General features: G+C 33.1%; 1 protein-coding gene across 5 annotated transcripts in view; it reads right to left on the minus strand.

Annotated features, from left to right (window-relative positions):
- Window positions 1-21,503, minus strand: part of LOC114325365 (focal adhesion kinase 1) — a 79,075-nt gene that overhangs the window by 18,106 nt on the left and 39,466 nt on the right. For 4 of the 5 annotated variants that reach the window (XM_050654397.1, XM_050654395.1, XM_050654399.1 and 1 more), the window contains exons 6-10: window positions 16,883-16,918; window positions 9,298-9,423; window positions 8,673-8,855; window positions 4,524-4,934; window positions 1,590-1,928 (exon numbers count right to left, since the gene is read on the minus strand). In XM_050654397.1, coding sequence (XP_050510354.1) covers window positions 1,590-1,928; window positions 4,524-4,934; window positions 8,673-8,855; window positions 9,298-9,423; window positions 16,883-16,918 — 1,095 coding nt within the window. The remainder of the gene's footprint in view (window positions 1-1,589; window positions 1,929-4,523; window positions 4,935-8,672; window positions 8,856-9,297; window positions 9,424-16,882; window positions 16,919-21,503) is intronic. The other variant, XM_050654396.1, reaches the window with a different exon arrangement.

A 21,503-nucleotide genomic window follows, 5' to 3' on the forward strand; every position in this document is an offset into this window, starting at 1 on the left:
TCAACTTGCTATCTGCTTTATTTTCAGCCCTGCAACATTTTGAAAAAATGAATTTTTTTTGCGAAAGCTGGATTGCAAAATTTATTTTGCAAAATATTTTGAATCGATCTTAATCAAATTTACAGTATTGTTTGACTATTAAGTTTTTTTGTGTAAAATATGAATGTCTTAAGTGTAGCATAAATGCGTGAAAAACGTAAAATGCGACTAATTGTTTTTTTTATGGGTTTTTCGCAATTATAGCTATTTTGCAACAAGGGTGACAATTTTTAAAATTTTTAACCAATCCTATATTGTAGGAAATTCAATTACGCAACTTTTATGTCAGTGCAACTTTTCTCTGAAGTGAATACCTACTTTGAAAGTCATAATCAAAAAACGAAGAAAAAAATCGAATTTTTCCTTCATTTTATGACATTTTGTGGGAGACATTTCTGAGTGGGAGGATAACTCGATTATTATTATATGAGTTAATTCTAAGCAATTTCTGCAAAAAAACATGAGTCACCTCTCAACGTCCATCTCAAAACAGATGCGTCCTGGACTGGTGCCACACTGGTGATAATAGAAGATAAAAAAGTCATAGAAAGTATTCAGTGTGCAACCTACAAAAAAATCAACGTACTGTACAACCAAATTCTACCAAAACTGTACTGACGGCCAAGAAATTATGAAATCAGAGGTAGAACACACTATAAAAAATGCTAAAATTGGATCCAGATGATACACCGACTGAGTTAATGAAGCTAATAGATGAAGATAACTTAAAAGTAGTAGTAATCATTTTGAATGGAACATATAACACCTGAGTAGTTCTCTCAGACTGGCTGTCCACATTTGTCGCAATAACTAAAAAACATAATGCCACAAAATGCTCAGAATATCAATTAATTAGCCTAATAAGCCACACTCTTAAGATTCTCCTAAGAATACTTCACAACAGAATTAGAAGCAAATGCGAAGAAGATTCTTCTAACAATTAAGAGAAGAAAACTGAGATATATGGGACTTCTAATGAGAGGAGGTAAATATCCTAATACTCCATGCTATTATGCAAGGAAAAATCCAGGGAAAAAGATCCAGAGTAAGGAGACGTAATTCATGGCTGAAGAACCTTAGGGAATGGTTTGGACTTAATGATTGCCAACATTCGAAGAGGAGACGGCACCTAAAGATAAAGAAGAAGCGAAGAAGATCTCAGATATCCAATTTGGTTTTAAAAATGCTATAGGAAACACGGAGGCACTTTTTGCGCTAAATATTCATTTCATTCGCACACTAAAACTACTTTTATGAAAATGAAGTGCTATGTTTGGTCTGTCCTTTTGTATGGTGCGGAACTTGGACACTAAAAGTATCAAACATACATAGAAATGAAACATTGGAAATGTGGATTCATAGACGGATGCTGAAGATACCTTGGACAGCAAGAAAAACTAATGAGGAAGTACTAAGAAGGATCAACAAAGATAGAGAATTGCTAAAGACTGTTACATACAGGAAAATGTCTTATCTGGGACGTATAGTAAAGGGAAATCAATAATAAAATATTACAACTGATAATATTAACTAAATAATTCTTATATTACCTCTCATTGGATATCTATCAGGTTTGACAGGAGCAATAAAATCGTCGCTAGGTCCCCAAGACATAGTTGCCATCTTTCTGTTCTCCCTCCTTATCGTATCTTGTTGTGCGCTCCTTTCTTCCAGAAGAATCTCCTGGAGGATTTCTTTAATATCTTTGAACGTCGGTCGTTTACTAGGTTCGTACGACCAACATTGCGACATCAGAGAATAAAGACGAGGAGGACAATTGGGAGGTAACGGCAGCCGTTCCCCGTTCTCTATTTTTCCGATGACGTCGTTATTTTTGACTCCTTGGAATGGTTTTACGCCCAACATTAAAATCTCCCATATACACACACCTAGAAAATAGAAGCACTAATGTTACCAAAATTACCAGTAAAAGTATAATTAGACAAAATATACAGTGCTAGTCAAAAGTCCGTACCCCCCTCGTATCTTTTGAACGGTTATACCTATAATAGTGAAATTTGGAGGGAGGAAATAAACAGACGTAAGCTTCTTAATTAGTCATGACAGGTGACGTAATAGTGACAGATGACGTTGCAGAGCCACTGTGACCGATAATTTTAAATGGGACCTTATGGCAAGTGATACCTCGTTTGAAAGGTATACATAATACCTATTCAGTCATACTAATTTTTTTGGGATTTAGTTTATTTTTATTTTTTTGAATAAATGAAATAAATATAATATTGTAGTTTCGCATTTAATGAATAAAAATTCAAATGTCCGCCTATGGTTTTTTTGTCAAAAAAGTTGATGTTTTTCAATTCTCTAGTAGTTTTTACGCCAACGTCAACGTTTTTGACAAGTAATCATATGCGGAATTTTGAATTTTTATTAATTAAATGCGAAACTACAATTTTATATTTATTTCATTTATTCATCAAAATTAGCTTAAACTCAAACAAAATTAGTATGACTGAATAGGTATTTTCAATACCTTTCAAACGAGGTATCACTTGCCATAAGGTCCCATTTGAAATTATTCTGTCACAGTGGCGCTGTAAAGTCATCTGTCATAATTACGTCACCTGTCATGACTAGTTAAGAAGCTTACGTCCGTTTATTTCCTCCTTCCAAATTTCACTATTATAGGTGTAACCGTTCAAAAGATACGAGGGGGGTACGGACTTTTGACTAGCACTGTATATGGCACAATTTAATTTTTTCCTCTTTTCTCTGTTCTATTCGTTTATTGATTTTACATTTTACTATTTTCCATCGAAGTTATTTGATGTCTCTTGGTTTTCTCCAGTTCTACATAGTTTTTTTATTTTATTCACTTCTTTTCTTCTTTATGACTCATTCTTTCGCTTCTTTTATTGTTCGCTTTTTGTGTCTTCGTTTTCGTTCAGTATTTGTAGATTATTTTATAATTACTTTTGTTTTCTTGGCCTTTCTCCTGGATTTCTTTGTTTTTTCATGTTGCCTTCGTATTTATTTTATTCCTCTCAGGTATTTCTCCGATTCTATATAGTTTGTTGTTTCTATCACTTCTTTTCTTCTTTATTCCTCATTTTCCTTCTTTTCTCTTGCTGTTACCATTCTTGTGACTTCTTTTTCGTTCTCATTATTTCCTTGTTTTATGTTTTTATCATTTATATTTCATTCCTCTCGTTTATTTCTATGCTTGTACATTTTTTTGAACTTGTACTTCTTTAGGCGCAATTGAGAGTAAAATTTCATAATCCTGCGCGCATGCGCACACAGACAGTATGGCGTTTAGTTGCTAAATCTTTCAAGTTAAGTATAAATATATCAGTGCAAGAAAAGGTGTGAAAAGAATATATTAGTGTTTTTAGTAAATATATTTATTATAATTTTTGTGTCTTTGGATTTGTCTTCCTCGGGAGTAAGATGAGTATTATTAAAACATTTTATTGTATATTTATTATAATAGTATCCGTCTTATCTAGTAAGAAATTCGATTACATTCAGAAATACACAAGCTAGAACTAACCTTATGTTGAATTCTCCTCTATTCGTCATGTGCAGCTATTGTAATGCCTTAAGTATTTACTGCGATATATTTCACTGCAGTTTAAAGCAACTTATTTCTATGGCCAAGATCTACCTAGGTGATTAATAATTTATTCCTTTACGTTCAACAGTATGCTGTTCGTTGCTAATCTTTCAAATTATGTATCAGCGTAAATAAGCCATTAAAATAATATATTAGTGTTTTTTAGTAAATGTATTATTTATTATAATTTTTGTGTCTTTGGATTTGTCTTCCTTGGGCGTAAAATAATAAAATATCTATTTTTATATTTCACTTGTCACCGTGATGTGTAATTATGTATATGCGAAACGTTAACAACAGACGCCTTGATAGCCTGGTTGGTAGGGCATTGGACCAGAGATCAAGAGATCTCGAGATCGCGGGTTCAAATCCCGGACGATTCATACTTTTTTTTTATTTAATTTTTGGTAATTATTGTTAATTTTTTGTATTATAACTGTTAAGTATATTTATTTCGTTGAAATTATATAATAGAAGTATAACTTCTTACGTGCGTACAAAGTACACACATATTCTTTTTTATTTCCTTGACTTCCGTTTTCCTTTAAGGCTGATTATTCCATTTCTGTTGTTTTTATTTTATTTTTCTCTCGGTTCTTCCTCAGGTTCTACATAGTTTTTATTTCTTTTACTTCTTTTCTCCTGTGCTAAAAACTGCGCTGGGTCTTATTTTTTAATTACATAAAACGTAAAACAAAATAAAAAAAATAAATTTTGAGAGTGAGAGCATTTTGCATCTTAAAGGGGGGTACCTTTTTTAAATAAATTAAATAAATAGAAAACGAACCGTACCAAATACTATTTTTTTCTATTTATAAAGGAAAATAGGAAACATAAAATTAAACGATAGGTAGCTAGGAAAAAATCGTTTTATATATTGCTAATATAAGAATATAAAGGTACGTACCAAACATCCATACATCACTAGCAGTGGTAAATCTTCTAAAATTAATACTTTCGGGACTCATCCATTTAATGGGCAATTTTCCCTTAGATGCCTTATAGTAACTTTGGTCGTCTCCCATCCACCTGGACAGCCCGAAATCGGCCAATTTGACACATCTATCAGTACTGACGAGCACGTTTCTGGCAGCAATATCTCTATGTACATACTTCTTAGATTCTAAGTAACTTAAAGCCGTCGACAGCTGGAATGCATACAAGAGGAGAGTGGAAAGGTCCAGTCGGGTCTTGTTCTTTTGAAGATAGGACCGCAGCTCGCCTAATCGGGCTAGCTCCATTACTATCCAAACGGGAGATTCGGAACACACACCTATCAGTTTTATTATGTGCTGGTGGTCGAATTTCTGCATAATGTCTAAAATGAAAATAGATGTGATATTTCGTGAATAACTATAAAAAATTGTTAAGCATTTTGACTAAATATGGACAAATTTGAGTTGTCTATCATTTTACCCATTTACGTCTGCTCAATAGATTTTGAAAAGGCGTTTGATAGGGTTCAACATGATAGGCTGTTTGAGTATCTAGAAATAATTGGAATATATGATAAAGAATGAATAGATTAATCAGATTAGATGTATCCGAGATGAAAATAACAAAATACTAATTCACGAAAAGGATGTCAAAAAGAGATGGAGAAAGTATTTTGACAGTTTATTAAATGAAGAATTTGACAGACAGTCTGTGGAGTTAACGGAGACAGTACCATCAATGGTTACCAGAATAACAAAAGAGAAGTGGCTCAAGCGCTTCAAAAAATAAAGAAAGGAAAAGCAGTCGGACCAGATGATATTCCTGGGGAAGTATGGAGAGCATTGGGAGAGACAGGAATAAGTTGGCTAGCAGGTCTATTTAATAGCATTATGGAAGTTGGACAGATGCCAGACGAATGGAGAAGCAGTATAGTAGTACCTGTCTACAAAAACAAGGGAGACATACAACAATGTACAAACTACAGGGCTATAAAACTGTTTAGCCACACCATGAAAATATGGGAAAGAGTAATTGATAGACGGATACGTGATGAGACCGAAATATCCGAGAATCAATTTGGCTTTATGCAGGGTAGATCAACAACAGATGCAATTTTCATTATAAGACAGTTAATGGAAAAATACAGGAGTAAAGAAACAAACGCTCATATGGTATTCATTGATCTTGAGAAAGCATATGATAGAGTTCCTCGAGAGATTCTGTGGTGGGCACTCAATAAGAAAGGAGTCCCTGGTGAATATGTAAAGATTGTGAGGGATATGTATGAGGGAGTAACGACTAGTGTTAGGACAGGTGTGGGAAAGACTGATAAATTTCAGGTGAAAGTAGGATTGCACCAAGGCTCGGTGCTTAATCCTTATTTATTCTCATTAGTTTTGGACCAGATAACAGCGAAACTACAGGGTAGCATTCCATGGTGCCTAATGTATGCCGATGATGTAGTGTTAGTAGGAAATAGTGAAAGAGACTTAGAACAAAAACTGGAACAGTGGAGACAAGCTCTGGAGGAAAAACGTTTAAAACTTAGTAGGACAAAAACAGAGTATTTGGTTGTTGTGTTCATTTAAAGATGGAGTTACTACAAATAAAATGGTATCTTTGGATGGTGAAATGATTGTTTTTAGCAATAGTTTTAAGTACCTAGGATCGGTATTACAGAGTAATGGAGAAATAGATGGAGATGCATGCAGTAGAATTAGGGCTGGGTGGATGAAGTGGAAAGAAGCGAGTGGTGTGTTGTGTGACAGAAAAATTCCAATGAAGCTGAAGGGAAAATTCTATAAACAGCCATAAGACCGGCTATGATGTACGGAACTGAATGTTGGGCAGTGAAGAAGAAAGAGGAACAACGAATGCATGTGGCGGAAATGAGAATGCTTAGATGGATGAGTGGAGTTACAAAGAAGGATAAAATTAGAAATGAGTATATTAGGGGAAGTCTAGGTGTGGCACCAATTAACGCCAAAATGAGAGAGCATACATTAAGATGGTTTGGTCATGTTCAACGTCGAGACTTTAATCACCCAATACGAAGAATAGCTGAAGTGCTGATCCCTGGAAGGAGTAGGAGAGGAAGACCAAAGAAGACCTGGGAGGAGACGATAAGGCAGGACATGTTGGTAAAGGGGATTAACATTGATATGACCCAAGATAGAATTGTGTGGAGAAATGCAATTAGGGAAGTCGACCCCGCATAGGGATAAGGCAGAGAGAGAATGAATGAAAAGATGATAAAGATCTGAGACTTACAACATCTATGTATTGGAATCAAGAAGCTTCTATTCTGGTATGTGGCAATGAAACAGACAAAATTTGCATTCAAAGAGGTGTCAGACAAGGTTGTGTGTTATCACCAAATTTGTTTAACGTGTACTCAGAAATAATATTTAACGAAGTCTTGGAAGGGCAATGTGGAGTTCGAATTAGGGGAGACACTATTAACAATATCAGATATGCAGATGACACAGCGGTCATGACTGAACGTATCGAAGATCAATTCCTTATAGATCGAATCACTAGAATGCTCACACAACTCCGAAATATCTAATAACACAGAACCATAAATTTGAAACTGTATCCACCTTTAGCTACTTGGAAGTAACAATCGGGAAACCGGGAAAGAGACAACAGAGGAAAGAATTCTGAAAGGCAAAAAAACATCGAATAAATAGAAACCTGCTGAGAAGCAAGACTCTAAGTAAGACAACAACGATGAACCTATATAAGACCTGTTGTTACATATGGGATGGAAACAACGACGATTAACAAGAAAAAGGAAGATTTGAAAGAAAAATAATGAGAACGATACTGGGCCACAGTGTAACAAGAGAGGAAGAAAGAAGAATGAAAAGAAATGCTGAAATTGAAGTGAGAAAATATAGTCAGATACATAAAATCTTTTGGCTTAGAATGGATAGGACATATACAGAGACGCCCACAATCAGATATGTTGAGAAGGATAACTAACTGGACACCACTATGACCCAGGTGTAGAGGAAGGTCTAGAAGAAGATGGCTGGATAATGTAGAAGAAGATATAAGAGCAGTGAATGTTAAAGGCTGGAAAGTTCAGTGCAAGGATAGGAAGAAATGGAAAAGAGTTACGACGGCAGCAAATATAGATAACAAGCAATATGTATAAAGGACATAGAGGAGTAATCCATCTGACCCAAGAATAGGATTTTGAACACCATGGCGTTAGCTATATTCCCTAGGGATTGTAATGCTTAATGAATGAATTAATTAATATATAATTAAAATGTTTAAAGAAAAAAAAATAAGTTGGGCGTTAATGGGTTAATATAAAAATGATGATGCAGCTTAAGGGGGAGGAGTATGGTTTGAAATCAACATTTTCAAGCACATTTTTGTGATTTTTTTAAACTATGGTACAATTATTTTATTTTTAAATTAAATAAGCTTATTAAGTACAATTCAAAGAATATTAAAAAAAATCGAGGAAAACTTTATTAGCTTGTGAGTTTCTCGAGGTAACTCTGTCGAGTTGTTGTATTTTTAACAATTTTTGAGTCCTTGGTATCACTCGGAAGGCAAAAAACGAAATTCTTTTTAACAAAAGGGTGAAAATAAAGATATTTATTATTGTAAAAAAAAAATAGGCATAAAAATGAATATATCTTGACAGCGTTACCTTCCAAGAAATGTCTAAAGAAAATATATGCAAAATTTCTGGAGGATTGGTCAAGTAGTTTTTGAGATACAATGTCCACCGACTTTGAAAAAGCAGTTTTTAAAAAACGCGTTTAAATTTTTGACAACTTCGTCTTCATCTTCTTGTTTGTCAGATCGTAAAGTAATGCAAATCGGAATATATTTTTGAATCGCGGAGTAATCTACCAAAGAGAGGGGGAACAGATGTTGAACGTTTCTTACTACGCTCAAGCGTGCTGGTTCGAAACGGCGGCAAAGCGAGTCGAAGGTAGGGATATTCAACATGCTGTATCTCTGGTAATTTTACTCCAATCAATCTGAAATTTTCAGAGAGCATTCTTGAAATCATGCATTTTCATTTAAATTAATAAAAAAAAATTTCAAACCAAACATCTCCTTAAATTTAACTCAATTGCGCCATACTTACATGCTTCTTCCAAGAATTTTTCTGTGGTAGCTAGATCAGCGTCGCCTTTACACGTCTTGACAGCAACTGGAACGAGCATTCCTTCCGTCGTCTTAAAACAACCTTTATGGACGTCTCCGAACTGACCTTCTCCTAATATCTCTTGCAATTCGATTTGGTGTCTATTCAATTCGTAATTTTTTACTAAAAAATAGTAATTCGTTAGTCTATAATTATGTGAAAGTTCACCTGATACATATAATGGCCGAGTTGCAGATGCACAGGTTAGGCGTCGCGAGCGTTTTTGAATACAAATGAGTTTTAACTCAGATAGGTACCGTTATAAATACACCTATGACTTATACGTTTCTACTTCGAATTTCTTAATAAGATTGTAAGACAGTATTTCTATTAAGGAATGTCTTTAGATAAAAATACAAAAATCGATTGTTGTTTAAATTGAGAAAGTAAAAGTACCCTTAATAGGTTTCCGTTCTCTTATTTATAAAATCTGCAATCTTTTGCCTATTAGTCGAAACAAATTATTTCTTCTTTAGTTATGTTCCCGATTTTAACTCACCTTAGACACCACTGATTACTACACGTGTTAAAATACGCGAATATAATGAACAAAAAAATGTATTACCTACAGGAATGGAATAATCTCCCTCTTCGACGATTTCTGCATAGTCTTCAGATAATATAGTTCCCGTAGAATTGGAATAATCTTTGTTAGAAAGATGTGGTTTAACTGGTGCAGCATCTTTGGAGTCTGGAAAATTAATGTACTTACTGAAATTTGTCTAAAAAATAATAAAAGTCGTTTTCTACTGCGAAATATGAACGAAAAGTTTTAAGAGAGAATCCAGTGACGAGTATGTCAATTTATCTAAAATGTGGCAATCATTTCGACATAATGTTTTTTCTTTCCACCTTCATAACTTCGAATTTTTTTAACTTTGATCTAATGTTTGGATGTTTTCAATATCTCCATGAAGTGTTTTACTACGTTTTTATACATATTTTCTTCTATTATCTACATATTTTCCTCGGCAATACGACAAGATTAAGTTGAACCGTGGCCTTGAGCCACCACGTGCTCATCACGCCTGCGCGAAGTAGACTTGGTTATTTTATTTTACTTCCATTCTGTCGATCGCTAATCACTCTCCATTCACGCTCAGCTTTTTCGATATTCTTCTAATAGGGATAACAGCGATAATTCCCTCCATTATTTTCCTCTTGTGAACCTCATCTGATTTGCTCTGCAGAATGTTTTAAATCTGTTCTGTTCGGCATTTACCAATAGTCTCTTATTTTCAGCACCAAGAGCAATTAAATTTCTGTTCCATTCGTAATAGTTTATTGCGAATATGAGAAATTATTTATAATAAGTAGAATATTAGTTTCTATTTGGATTACTGGAATTTTTCTAGTTTTATTCACTGTCAGTAATCCCGATGTAAACAAGTAATTGGACTTCGTAAGGTTTTCACCGGAGTCCGGTCCTGAACATGGTAACACAAACTGTGTTTACATTTCAGTCCCAAAAAATCATCTTCTTTCAAGTAGTTTATATCCAAATAAACTTGAAAATAAGCAAAAAGTAATAGTATATAGTGCAGTTACCTTACGGAATAAACCAGTGAGTTTTTATTAATTATTTATTCAAAACATTACAAAGCATACCGTTTGTAAGGTTAAGTGACGGCCGAAAGGCCAGTTCTCGGAACTAGTTCTGGTTCTGAAACTGGTTTATAATTACTAATGAGTATACCAAATGATACCAGATCCGACCTAACTAATTTGTCAACAATCATGACTGAAGATCATCAACAACCTCAAAACAAAACCTCATATTCAACTGTGCTTAACAATGCTTCTTCAATTCAATTTCCTTCAAAGCTGCAAGCAATTTTATTTAATTCGCTACCTGATACTAAAATAGAAGAGTACTTAATAGCACTTAGTGAAGTTGTTCATCCACGGAATATTTTATTTTCATCAAGGCTATCAAATAACAGAATATGTATTTATCTCTCCAGCGAATCCCTGGTGGAAAAATTTATGTCCGGTCCAGCAGAAATAACAATTAAAGGCGAAAATCTAAAAGCACGAAAATTGATAACTCCAAACGAAAGACTGTTACTATCGGGTGTTTGCCCTTCTATTCCACATATTCTAATAGAGAATGAGTTAACCAAATTTGGTCTTAAATTAATGTCACCTTTAACCTTCCTTAGAATCGGTAGTCAACTTCCAGAATTTCAACACGTCCTCAGTTTTAGAAGACAAACTTATATTCAACCACTTGTAGATATAGACCTTCCCTCTTCTTTCTTAATGACATATGATCAAACTTCGTATCGCATATATTTAAGTTTAGATAAACCTTCATGTTTTATCTGTAAGAACACTGGTCACGTTGCAGCAAATTGTTCAAATCATAATCAACAAAATGATTCCTCTCATATGCAACACCAACCGCAACAACCAATACAACAACAACCAATACAACAACAACCAATGCAACAACAACCAATACAACAACAACCAATACAACAACAACAACCAATACAACAACAACCAATACAACCACAACCAATACAACAACAACCAATACAACAACAACCACAAGAATCCCCCAAGTCTATTCCATCACCCCTAGAAATGGAACCAAATCATCCAGTCAGTAATTCTAGTGCCGAACCTTCACTTAACCAACAAACAGATACTAATTTAATGCCCCCCGTATTAATTATGGAAACTAATTGTATATCTAAGGATCAGTCAACGACCAATAAGAGAACAATTTCGGAAATTAATACTACTCCATCTCCCACTGAAGAATTAAATAAAGAATTTAAAGTACCAACACAAACCAAAAAGAAACAAAAAAAGCAAACTGAATCTACCAGATCAATTCAGGAAATAATGATGCCAACAAAAACAGTATTTCACGATACGTCAAATAATTTTAACTTAACATATGAACAAACACTTGACTTTTTTGAAAATTATACTAGCTCGACTGATCCCATTAGTTTATTACAAACATACACAACGGATATACCCAACTTTATTTACATGTTAACAACAATTAAGCCATATTTTACAGAAAAAAGCATGAAAACTAAATGCACTAAATTAATAAACAAAATCGAAAAAATGCTAGACGATCCCGCTTATCAAGATAGTGATTGTTCGACAAATTCAGCTCCAGAAATAAACTAAAATCTTCGAACCGATACTACAATGGAATGTTAACGGGTTTTATCCCCGTTTAGAAATGCTTAAACATTTATGTTCAATAATCTCACCATCAATAATATGTTTACAAGAAACAAACTTTAAAGGATATCATAGTTATGACATGAAGAATTATTCTTGTTTCCATAAAAACCGAGACAACGCAAATATCGCTAGTGGAGGAGTTGTTACGTATGTTAACAAAAAATATGAATCAGAAGCATTAGTAATCAATAGTAATTTAGAAGTAGTAGGAGTATCAGTGTCCTTTCCACAAAAAATGAATATCTGTAATATTTATATTCCACCTGACTTACCTATCACAGAAGCAGATATTTCAGATGTATTAGATCAGATTCCCACTCCCAGAATAATCGTTGGTGATTTTAACAGCCATAATCCAATATGGGGATCTCTTGGAATAAATTCCAAGGGCAAAATTTTAGAAAACATAATTACCTCAAAAAACCTAAACGTACTGAATGATGGACAATCAACAAGATATAATATTCATACAGGTACTTCATCAGCTATCGACCTGTCATTATGTGATCCTGTACTGTCAGCAAAGTTTTCATGGGATGTAATTCCGTTTTTATTTGGAAGTGATCATTATCCTATTAAAGTCTCTTTTAACAGTAATTATGAAGATACTAATACAACCCCAATTCCAAAATGGAATCTAAAGAAAGCCGATTGGTATTTATTCAAAAAGTATATTCAACAGAACTGCCATAGCTTAAAAGAAGTCACCGAAAATCATCATATAGATGAACTTTTGAATTCGTTTATATCATTAATCCATCTTGCCGATGAAAATCATATAGGTAAAACACAAACTCTACATAAAAGAAATTCATTACCATGGTGGAACGCAGAGTGTACTGATATAATAAAGAAATATAAAAAATCCTTTAACAAATTGAAACGTCACAAAACATTTGAAAATACTATAGAATATAAGAAGTTACGGGCTCAAGCTAGATATATAACTAAAAAGAACAGAAAAAAATCTTGGCAAGAATTTATGTCCTCTATTAATTCCACTATGCCTATAAGCACCGTATGGGAAAAAGTTAGAAAAATATCTGGAAGTAATACCTATAAAAAGATTCCATTTCTATGCAATAACAAACAGATAGTAACATCTAATAACGAAATAGCAGATTTATTAGCAAAACAATTTGAAATGAACTCCAGCAATAACAACTTTTCTAAAAAATTTATCAATACCAAGATGATTTCGGAAAATAAAATAATAGATTTTAATTGCATTGAAGATAATCCTCTTAATATAACATTTACCATGGAAGAGCTTAATCACTCTTTAAGTACCAGCAAAAAATCGGCGCCAGGACCAGACGATATTCCTGTTAGTTTCTTACAAAATCTACCAGATAATGGAAAACAATATCTTCTTAACCTATACAACAGAATTTGGACTAATAATGAGTTTCCCACAAAATGGACGCAGGCGATAATAGTTCCATTACTAAAACCAAATAAACCACGAACTGATCCCGAATCCTATAGGCCAATTTCGCTTACCAACACAATGTGTAAAATCTTGGAAAAAATGGTGAATAATAGACTAAGGTGGTTTTTGGAAAATAATAAATTAATAATCAATGAACAAAGCGGCTTTCGCAGGAACAGATCCACTATAGATAATTTAATTGACCTAGAATCCGAGATAAATGAATCGTTTGCAATTTGACAGGAATGTCTTGCGGTTTTTTTCGATATAACAAAAGCGTTTGACATGGCTTGGAGATACGACATTCTTAACACACTAAGTCAGTGGGGCGTCAAAGGTAACATGCTATATTTCATTCAAAATTTTCTTAGTAAGAGACAATTTAAGGTTAAGATAAATGGTACACTATCCAGCACTAAAGACCAAACAAATGGAACACCTCAAGGATCTGTTATTAGTTCAACACTATTCTTAGTAGCAATAAACAAAATCTTAGAAAACTTTCCACAACTTGTTAAAGCGAGATTATACGCTGACGATTTAGTTATATATTCAAGAGGAAAAAATATTCTTTCTATACAGAAAAATTTACAATGTGCATTAAATCACCTTGAAAACTGGTCGAAAGCTGTAGGATTGCAATTCTCTACAACCAAAACTAAATGTATTTTATTTTCAAAAAAACGGCAGTCTACAACTCCAGATCTTCAGTTATATGGAAACAACTTAACTTATGTGGAACACTTAAAATTTCTAGGAATGATCTTTGATAAAAAACTATCTTGGAAGTACCACATTATGCACATTAAACAATCCTGTCAATCTGGTCTCAATTTAATGCGTACACTGTGCAATCGTAATTGGGGTTCAGATTGTAAAAGTTTGATTCTTATTTACAAATCTCTAGTACGATCCAAACTCGATTATGGATCAATTGTATACTCATCTGCAAAGAAGACACTTCTTGCTCAACTAGAAGTCATACAAAATACAGCATTAAGAATAGCCACAGGAGCATTCTGTACTAGCCCCATTAATAGTTTACAATGTTTAACCGGAGAACCACCTTTAAATTTCCGAAGAATGTACTTGTCATTAGCCTACGCATCATCCATATATGCAATAGAATCGCATCCCACTTTTCACCACACTATTGCAGAACGTTTCAAAGAAACTTATGTAAATAAAAAAAGAACTAACCCCCCCTTTTACGAGAGAATCAGAAAATACCTCTCTCTCAATAATATTCAATTCCCAAAATTTTTTAATCAGACAAATACAGTTACTCCTCCGCCCTGGACCTTTCCTCCTGCAATATGTGATCTAACTCTTTCTAAATACAATAAGCTTGATACCCCCCATGCAACAATTAATCAATCTTTTCTCAACATACTTGCTTCTTTCCCAGATCATTGTTATATTTATACAGATTCATCTAAGACTGCTGATGGTGTGGGATCGGCAGTTGTAGATTCAAACACTATATTACAATTTAAATTATCTTCCACTTGCAGTATTTACTCTGGAGAACTATATTCAATTCTGCAAGCCCTCATTCACATTTGTACTCAAAAAATTCCAAAATCTGTCATAATTACCGACTCACTCAGTGCATTACATACGATAGAACAGTTATATACAAGTAATCCTATAAGTATTTTAATAAAAGAACAATTACATTTACTGAAGAACATGATGCAGCAAGTAAGCTTTATATGGGTTCCATCACACATTGGACTTCAAGGAAACGAAAAAGCAGATTTCCATGCCAGAGAAGCAATACACAGTGCGTCTTCAGTGTTAGTGAACTTAGTGCCTGTTTCCGATTACAAACCATTCCTTAAAGAAAAAGTGTTAAACAAATGGGAAAACGAATGGAATCTTTCACAATCATCTCTACACACAATAAAGCCCTCAATTGAACCTTGGTGTGAGATAGACCTAAATCGCCAGCTGTTTGTGAAGCTAAATCGTTTACGCATAGGGCATAGCAGACTTACTCACAGCTACCTAATCTCTAAGTCAAATCGCCCTATTTGTGACCTGTGTAATTGCGACATCAATGTAACACATATATTAATAGAGTGTCCTAAATATCTTAATGAAAGACAAAAACACTCCATACCTCTCAATATAAAAGCAGTCTTAGGATCACACTGTAAGCTTACACATTTGTTTAATTATTTGAAAGACATTAATGTTTTAAGCAAACTATAACCACTGTTAACATTTTATAATTCTTAATTTGTAAATTATATTGTTACCTAAATGTGAACTTATGTAATAGTCAAAATGTTATTAGATTTAAGTAACCATGTATTAATGACAGTACAGCTAATAACCCAAAGTGGTTGATGCTGATAATAAAATAAAAAAAAAAAAAAAAGGTTTTCACCCAAAGTAATCGAAAGTATAACTGGAAGTCGATATTTGAAGTCTTCGTGTAACTTTGCGTCGATTGATATACGATTTTACTAATTTTGAGTCATTTTACTAAACTTTGGGTCATCATTGTTTTAATCAGAAATGACTTCAAAACCGGAACGAAAGATTCAAACTCAGCTTTTCAATACGCTTCGATTGATGTATTACATGTACTATTTCTGCGACTATAATGGCACTTCTGGTTAGAAGTTTTTAACCGGAAATGATATTAAAACCAAAATTTTACATTTTTTCTCATTTTGATAAGGCACGTCGAATGATATATCGCTTATACTATTTCGGTGACTTTAAAACAGTACTTACGGTTGCAACTCTAAAACCGGAAATCTGATGTCAAATTTCTCATCTTTAATACCATCCTTGGGTTATAAGCTTACATTCGACACGTCATTTGTCATTCTATCTGTATTAATAACGGAGGAGTTGTATTCGCAGACGGATAGACAGACAGTCATGAAACCGGAAGTATATATTTATTCTCGTCTTGACTACTTTTACTATTCCGTTGACTTTAAAACAGTACTTCTGGTTGCTTTTCTAAAACCAGAAGTCCTATGTCAAATTTCTCACCTTTAGTAGCATTCTTGGATTGTAAGCTTTCATTTGACACCTCATTTGTAATTCTACCTGGTATCATGACGGAGAAGTTATATTCGCGGTCGGACGGACAGACAGCCTAGGTCAAATTTATCACCTTTTAGTACCATCCTTGGATTATAAGCTTTCATTTGACAACTCATTCGTCATTCTACCTGGTATGACGGAGGAGTAATATTCGCGGTCGGACGGACAGACAGCCTAGATCAAATTTCTCACCTTTAGTACCATCCTTGGATTATAAGCTTTCATTTGACACCTCATTTGTCATTCTACGTGGTATAATGACGGAGGAGTTGTGTTCACAGACAGACAGACGGACAGACGGGCGTGGATAATTCAAAGTTTTCACATTTTTTCAAAATTGGGTGAAAACAATAAGCGATATTTTTTATTCTGGTTAATCAAAAAAATTTATATGGAGTTCTGGTACTATATATTGTTGTTTTTAAAATATACTAACCTTTACATGGACAAGGAAATTGTTTCCAAACAGTGGCTTGCAAATAAAAAATACAAATTATACATATTTATATACAGATTGGCACTATTCAGTGAGAGAGGAAATATATGAGTTCAACCACATGTACTTGGTATCTGGTCAAGAAGGTCTAAAATAAATAAAACTTCTCAGTGCCAAATAGTTTTGAAGTAATTCAGTAAATATAGAATGCTGTGATTTTGACATTAATTCATAAAACTAACAGTAGCTTGACGTTTATTAAAAAGTTTTGTGTTAATTGTAATTGTATTAATTGCTAAATCTGACCTGCCTTAAAAAAAGAAATTTGGAGCAAATTTTGAATGAGATAAGACGGAGCTCTTGCTCATTTTTTTGTAAATGTTCGGAATTATTTACATCAGACAGTTCCCGGACGACTGATTGGTAAATTAGCTAGTATTGAATGGCCTCCTCGTTTAACCGGTATGAATACTAAAGATTAATTTTATTTGACACGTGAAAAGTAGAATTTATAAAACTAAACTACCAAGTGTTGCAGATCTACGGCAAATAATGATCGATGAATCTATATTAATTTCTAGAGAAAGATGGAGAAATGTAATAGACACATTCTACCGTCAAATTAACAACGGAGGACATTTTGAACACCTGAATTAGGTAGATAGTCCAAGTACTGAAGGACAAAACCTCGCAATTTTTACAGAATGGATCGATTTGCTTGAAAATTTGAGAATAAGTAGTGGATAGTCCAAGGATTAAAATCTATATGATGCCAAAAGGCGCTTTTACCATGGGGGTGGTTGCCACCCCTTCTCCGGGGGTGGAAATTTTTTATTATATTTTGACCACAAAAGTTGGTAAAAACATTCATTATAAGCAAAAAACGTTCTATACATTTTTGATAAAATTAATAGTTTTCGATTTATTCGCTATCGAAAGTGTTAGTTTTATATCGAAAAAATCAATGTTTTAATCAGTTTTCTGCTAATAACTCAAAAAGTTTTCGTTTTATCAAAACAACTTTACTTAACAAAAATGTACCTTTTGAAAAATCAACACAACCGTTTTTTTAATTTTCTTTACGACCAATAATATCGAGCTATACTTTATTATAATATGTTAGCTCTTCTTCGACAAATGCTAAATATTGTAGTTTCAAAGTCAAAAGACGGGAAAACTATGCATTTTTCGAGGATAACTTGTTCAAACTAATTTAAACTATTTAAAAATAACTATCTCCAGAAATAAAAAAAGTCTAGCTCAAAAATTAAGCGACTTATAATGAAAAGAATGTCAGTCCCTATTTTTTTCAGCAAAAAGTGATCGGAAACAGCCCCCTAATCACCACCCTAATTAAAATCAGTCATTTGCCTGATTTAATTTTCTTTATTTATGTATTATTAACAGGTTCTAAAAGTTTGATCGGCTCAGAATGATTAGTTTAAAAAAAAATGGAGTTAAAAGCGAATAACGAGTTTTTGTAGTTTGGTAAAAAATGCCCTTTTCTTCAGAATAGGAAGATTACCATCAAAGATACGAAATAGTTATTTATGAAACAGTTCGTGAAGTATGCTTTTTGCGAACGCACGCGATATTTAGAGCACGAGCGACAACGGAGCGAGTGCTATACATCGCGTAAGTTCGCAAAAAGTACTTCACGCACAGTTTCATACAATATTTTATCTACGATAAACAAATAAAAAAACTGTAACTCTTCGTCATCACCATGACAACCCGAAAGTTAAGGATATTTGATTATATGAAAGTGTGTCAAAAACAGTGCGAAAAAGTAAATCCCATTTAAAATACATTGTTACTTCACGCACACTTTAAACCCTTCACGCACTGCTATCTATAATGACAGTTTTCACAAACTAAAAACTTATACATAATATGACAGAGTACATAAAAATATTTTTCTACAACCGTGTTAAAAATGCAATTTTTAGCACTCCATAGGAGCGTTAAAAATGCTACTTTAAAGCACTAGTGCTTTAAAATTTTTAAGGCAGTGCAGTTAAAAGTGAATTGTCAAATTGTGAAACGTCAAAATATTTATATTTCATTTATTAATATTAATATTAATAGTACAACTTGCTCAATTTGAAAAAGGTGGTTTAAAAGGTTTTTAAAATTTAATTTAAACTGTATTATTGCATTTTTAACACGTTTCTAGAAAAAACAAGTTAATGTAACGGTATAATATTTTCGCTAAGAATTTTAGATATTCCCCTCGAGTGTAGACAACCAGTTCTACCTTTTACGGGTCATAGCTTTTATGGTTTCAGCAATTAACAAAAATATTGTATTTTATAAATTTATAACGTTTGCAGAAAAAATATTGTATGATATACGTGTTAAAAAGTACATTTTTAAGGCACTCATCTGAATTGCAGAATTCGCTTCGCTCATTCTGCAAACTTTCACATGCGTGCCTTAAAATTGTACTTTTAACACTTATATCATAAATAACTATTAAATATGAAATTGTAGCTTATTTAATTCCCAAGAATTTGGTTAGCAAAAATTTTTTCTACGGCAAAAATTGGGTGAGCTATTGACAATTAAAACTTGTAATAACATACAAAAACCACATTTACCAACCCTTTCAATGTCACCTCTTTTTGTGACTGAGGGTTTTAAAAGGATTTAATATTAATAGCCTCATAGATCTTGTAAAAACCTACAAAATTCTTTTTTACCAAACTTTCTAAAATTAAAAATTAAAAAGTTACGGTTAAAAAATCAATATATTTTTTTGAAAAAAAAAGGCGAAATCCACTTGGAAGCATAATAATATAAGTTAGCGGTGTTTTTAGTCATTGGCCTTATTCATTCTTATTTATTTATGTATTATTAATAGATTCTAGAAGTTTGACTGGTTTAGAATGATTAGTTTTTAAAAAACTGGAGTGTAAAGCGAATAACGAATTTTTGTAATTTATTAAAAAAGCCATTCTCTTCAGAATAGAAACATTAGCATCAAGGATACGAAAAAATGTTTAAATATGAGATTGTAGGTTATTTAATTCCCAAAACTTGGTTTGAAAAAAATTTTTCTACAGCAAAAATTTAGTGAATCGTAAATGAGTATACCATTGAAAAACATTGATTTTTTGAAGTTATACTTCTTTACGCGCGATATGAGGGTGAATTTTTATATATTAAAACGTACGATCCGGGCGCATGCGCATTATAACTTTGTTCTGATTGGATGTTCAAATGACATGTCAAAAATTATCCAATATGGCAGCTGTAGCACAGCTGTGGTGTGGACGGTTGACGATTTGGTTATGTATGGTTGTTGCGTTTTAAAATTTGTGAGAAGAGAAACAAAAACAAAGGTTAGTTAATAGTTATACTGTCTTTTTGAAGTTATACTTCTTTAGGCGCGATTTCATTGAGGGTGAAATTTTAGTAATCTGCGCACACAGGCAGTATGGAGTTCGTTACTAAATGTTTTAATTTATGTATTTATCAGTCCAGAAAAGGTGCGGAAAGAATATATTAGTGTTTTTAAATATATTTTTCTACAAACGTGTTAAAAATGCAATTTATAGCACTCCATAGGAGCGTTAAAAATGCTAGTTTAAAGCACCGGTGCTTTAAAAATTTTAAGGCACTGCAGTTAAAAGTTTTAAAGCACCGGTGCTTTAAAAATTTTAAGGCACTGCAGTTAAAAGTGAATTGTCAAATTGTGAAACGTCAAAATATTTATATTTCATTTAGTAACATTAATAGATATTAATAATACCTATTTACGAATGTTTCTTCTAAAATTTAGGAATATATTAATTTTATAATACATTTAAGTATGTAGTAATTTTCTTTACAATTTTTACTTCTTCTTCTTCACGTGCCATATCAGAATTATCCGACGTTGGCGATGGCAATCACCATTGCGAAGGCGTCTCGATCTTCTGCAATATGGAATAGTTGTCCTGCATTTGATATCTGAGTCCATTCTCGAATGTTTTTTAACCAAGAAACTTGTTTTCTTCCTACACCTCTACGGCCCTCTATTTTGCCTTTAAGGATCAGTTGTAATATTTTATATCGACTTCCCCTCACTATATGTCCCAGATAAGACAATTTTTACTTACCAATTTGTTTTGTTTATACCTAATATCGCCGTTGTCTAGCAAGTGTCTGCGTAGATTAGCGGTATGTGTATTTAGCTACGGACCTGTTAGTACTTGGTTCGATTCCCACATAAGGAAATTTTTTTTGTTTATTATTAATGGTTATTGACATCTTAGACTATTATTATATGGACTTATAAATGATTAAAAATAATTAAAAATAATTAAAATAATCAATCGGGATGTTGCCCAACTATTTACCGGGTTGCAAATTTATAATAAGTGCCTATTTCAAAATGCACTTTTGAAATGAATTTTTCTTATGCACAAATGCAATTTCAGATTTCTTATTCATTACAATAGTTCACAAAATTTCCTGACATTCTCACGAATCCAACGCACCAAACTGCATTAAAATCCGTCTTACTGCTCCAAAAATCGAGAGTAAGGCCTTTTTTGTGCTCCAATGCCTCGACTAATTCGGCCAGAGATCGAGAGGTCGTGAGTTCGAATCCAGTGCAATCCTATACTTTTTTTTA

This window comes from Diabrotica virgifera, chromosome 6 (assembly GCF_917563875.1).
Source record: "Diabrotica virgifera virgifera chromosome 6, PGI_DIABVI_V3a".
In the NCBI taxonomy this organism is placed as follows: Eukaryota; Metazoa; Arthropoda; class Insecta; order Coleoptera; family Chrysomelidae; genus Diabrotica; species Diabrotica virgifera.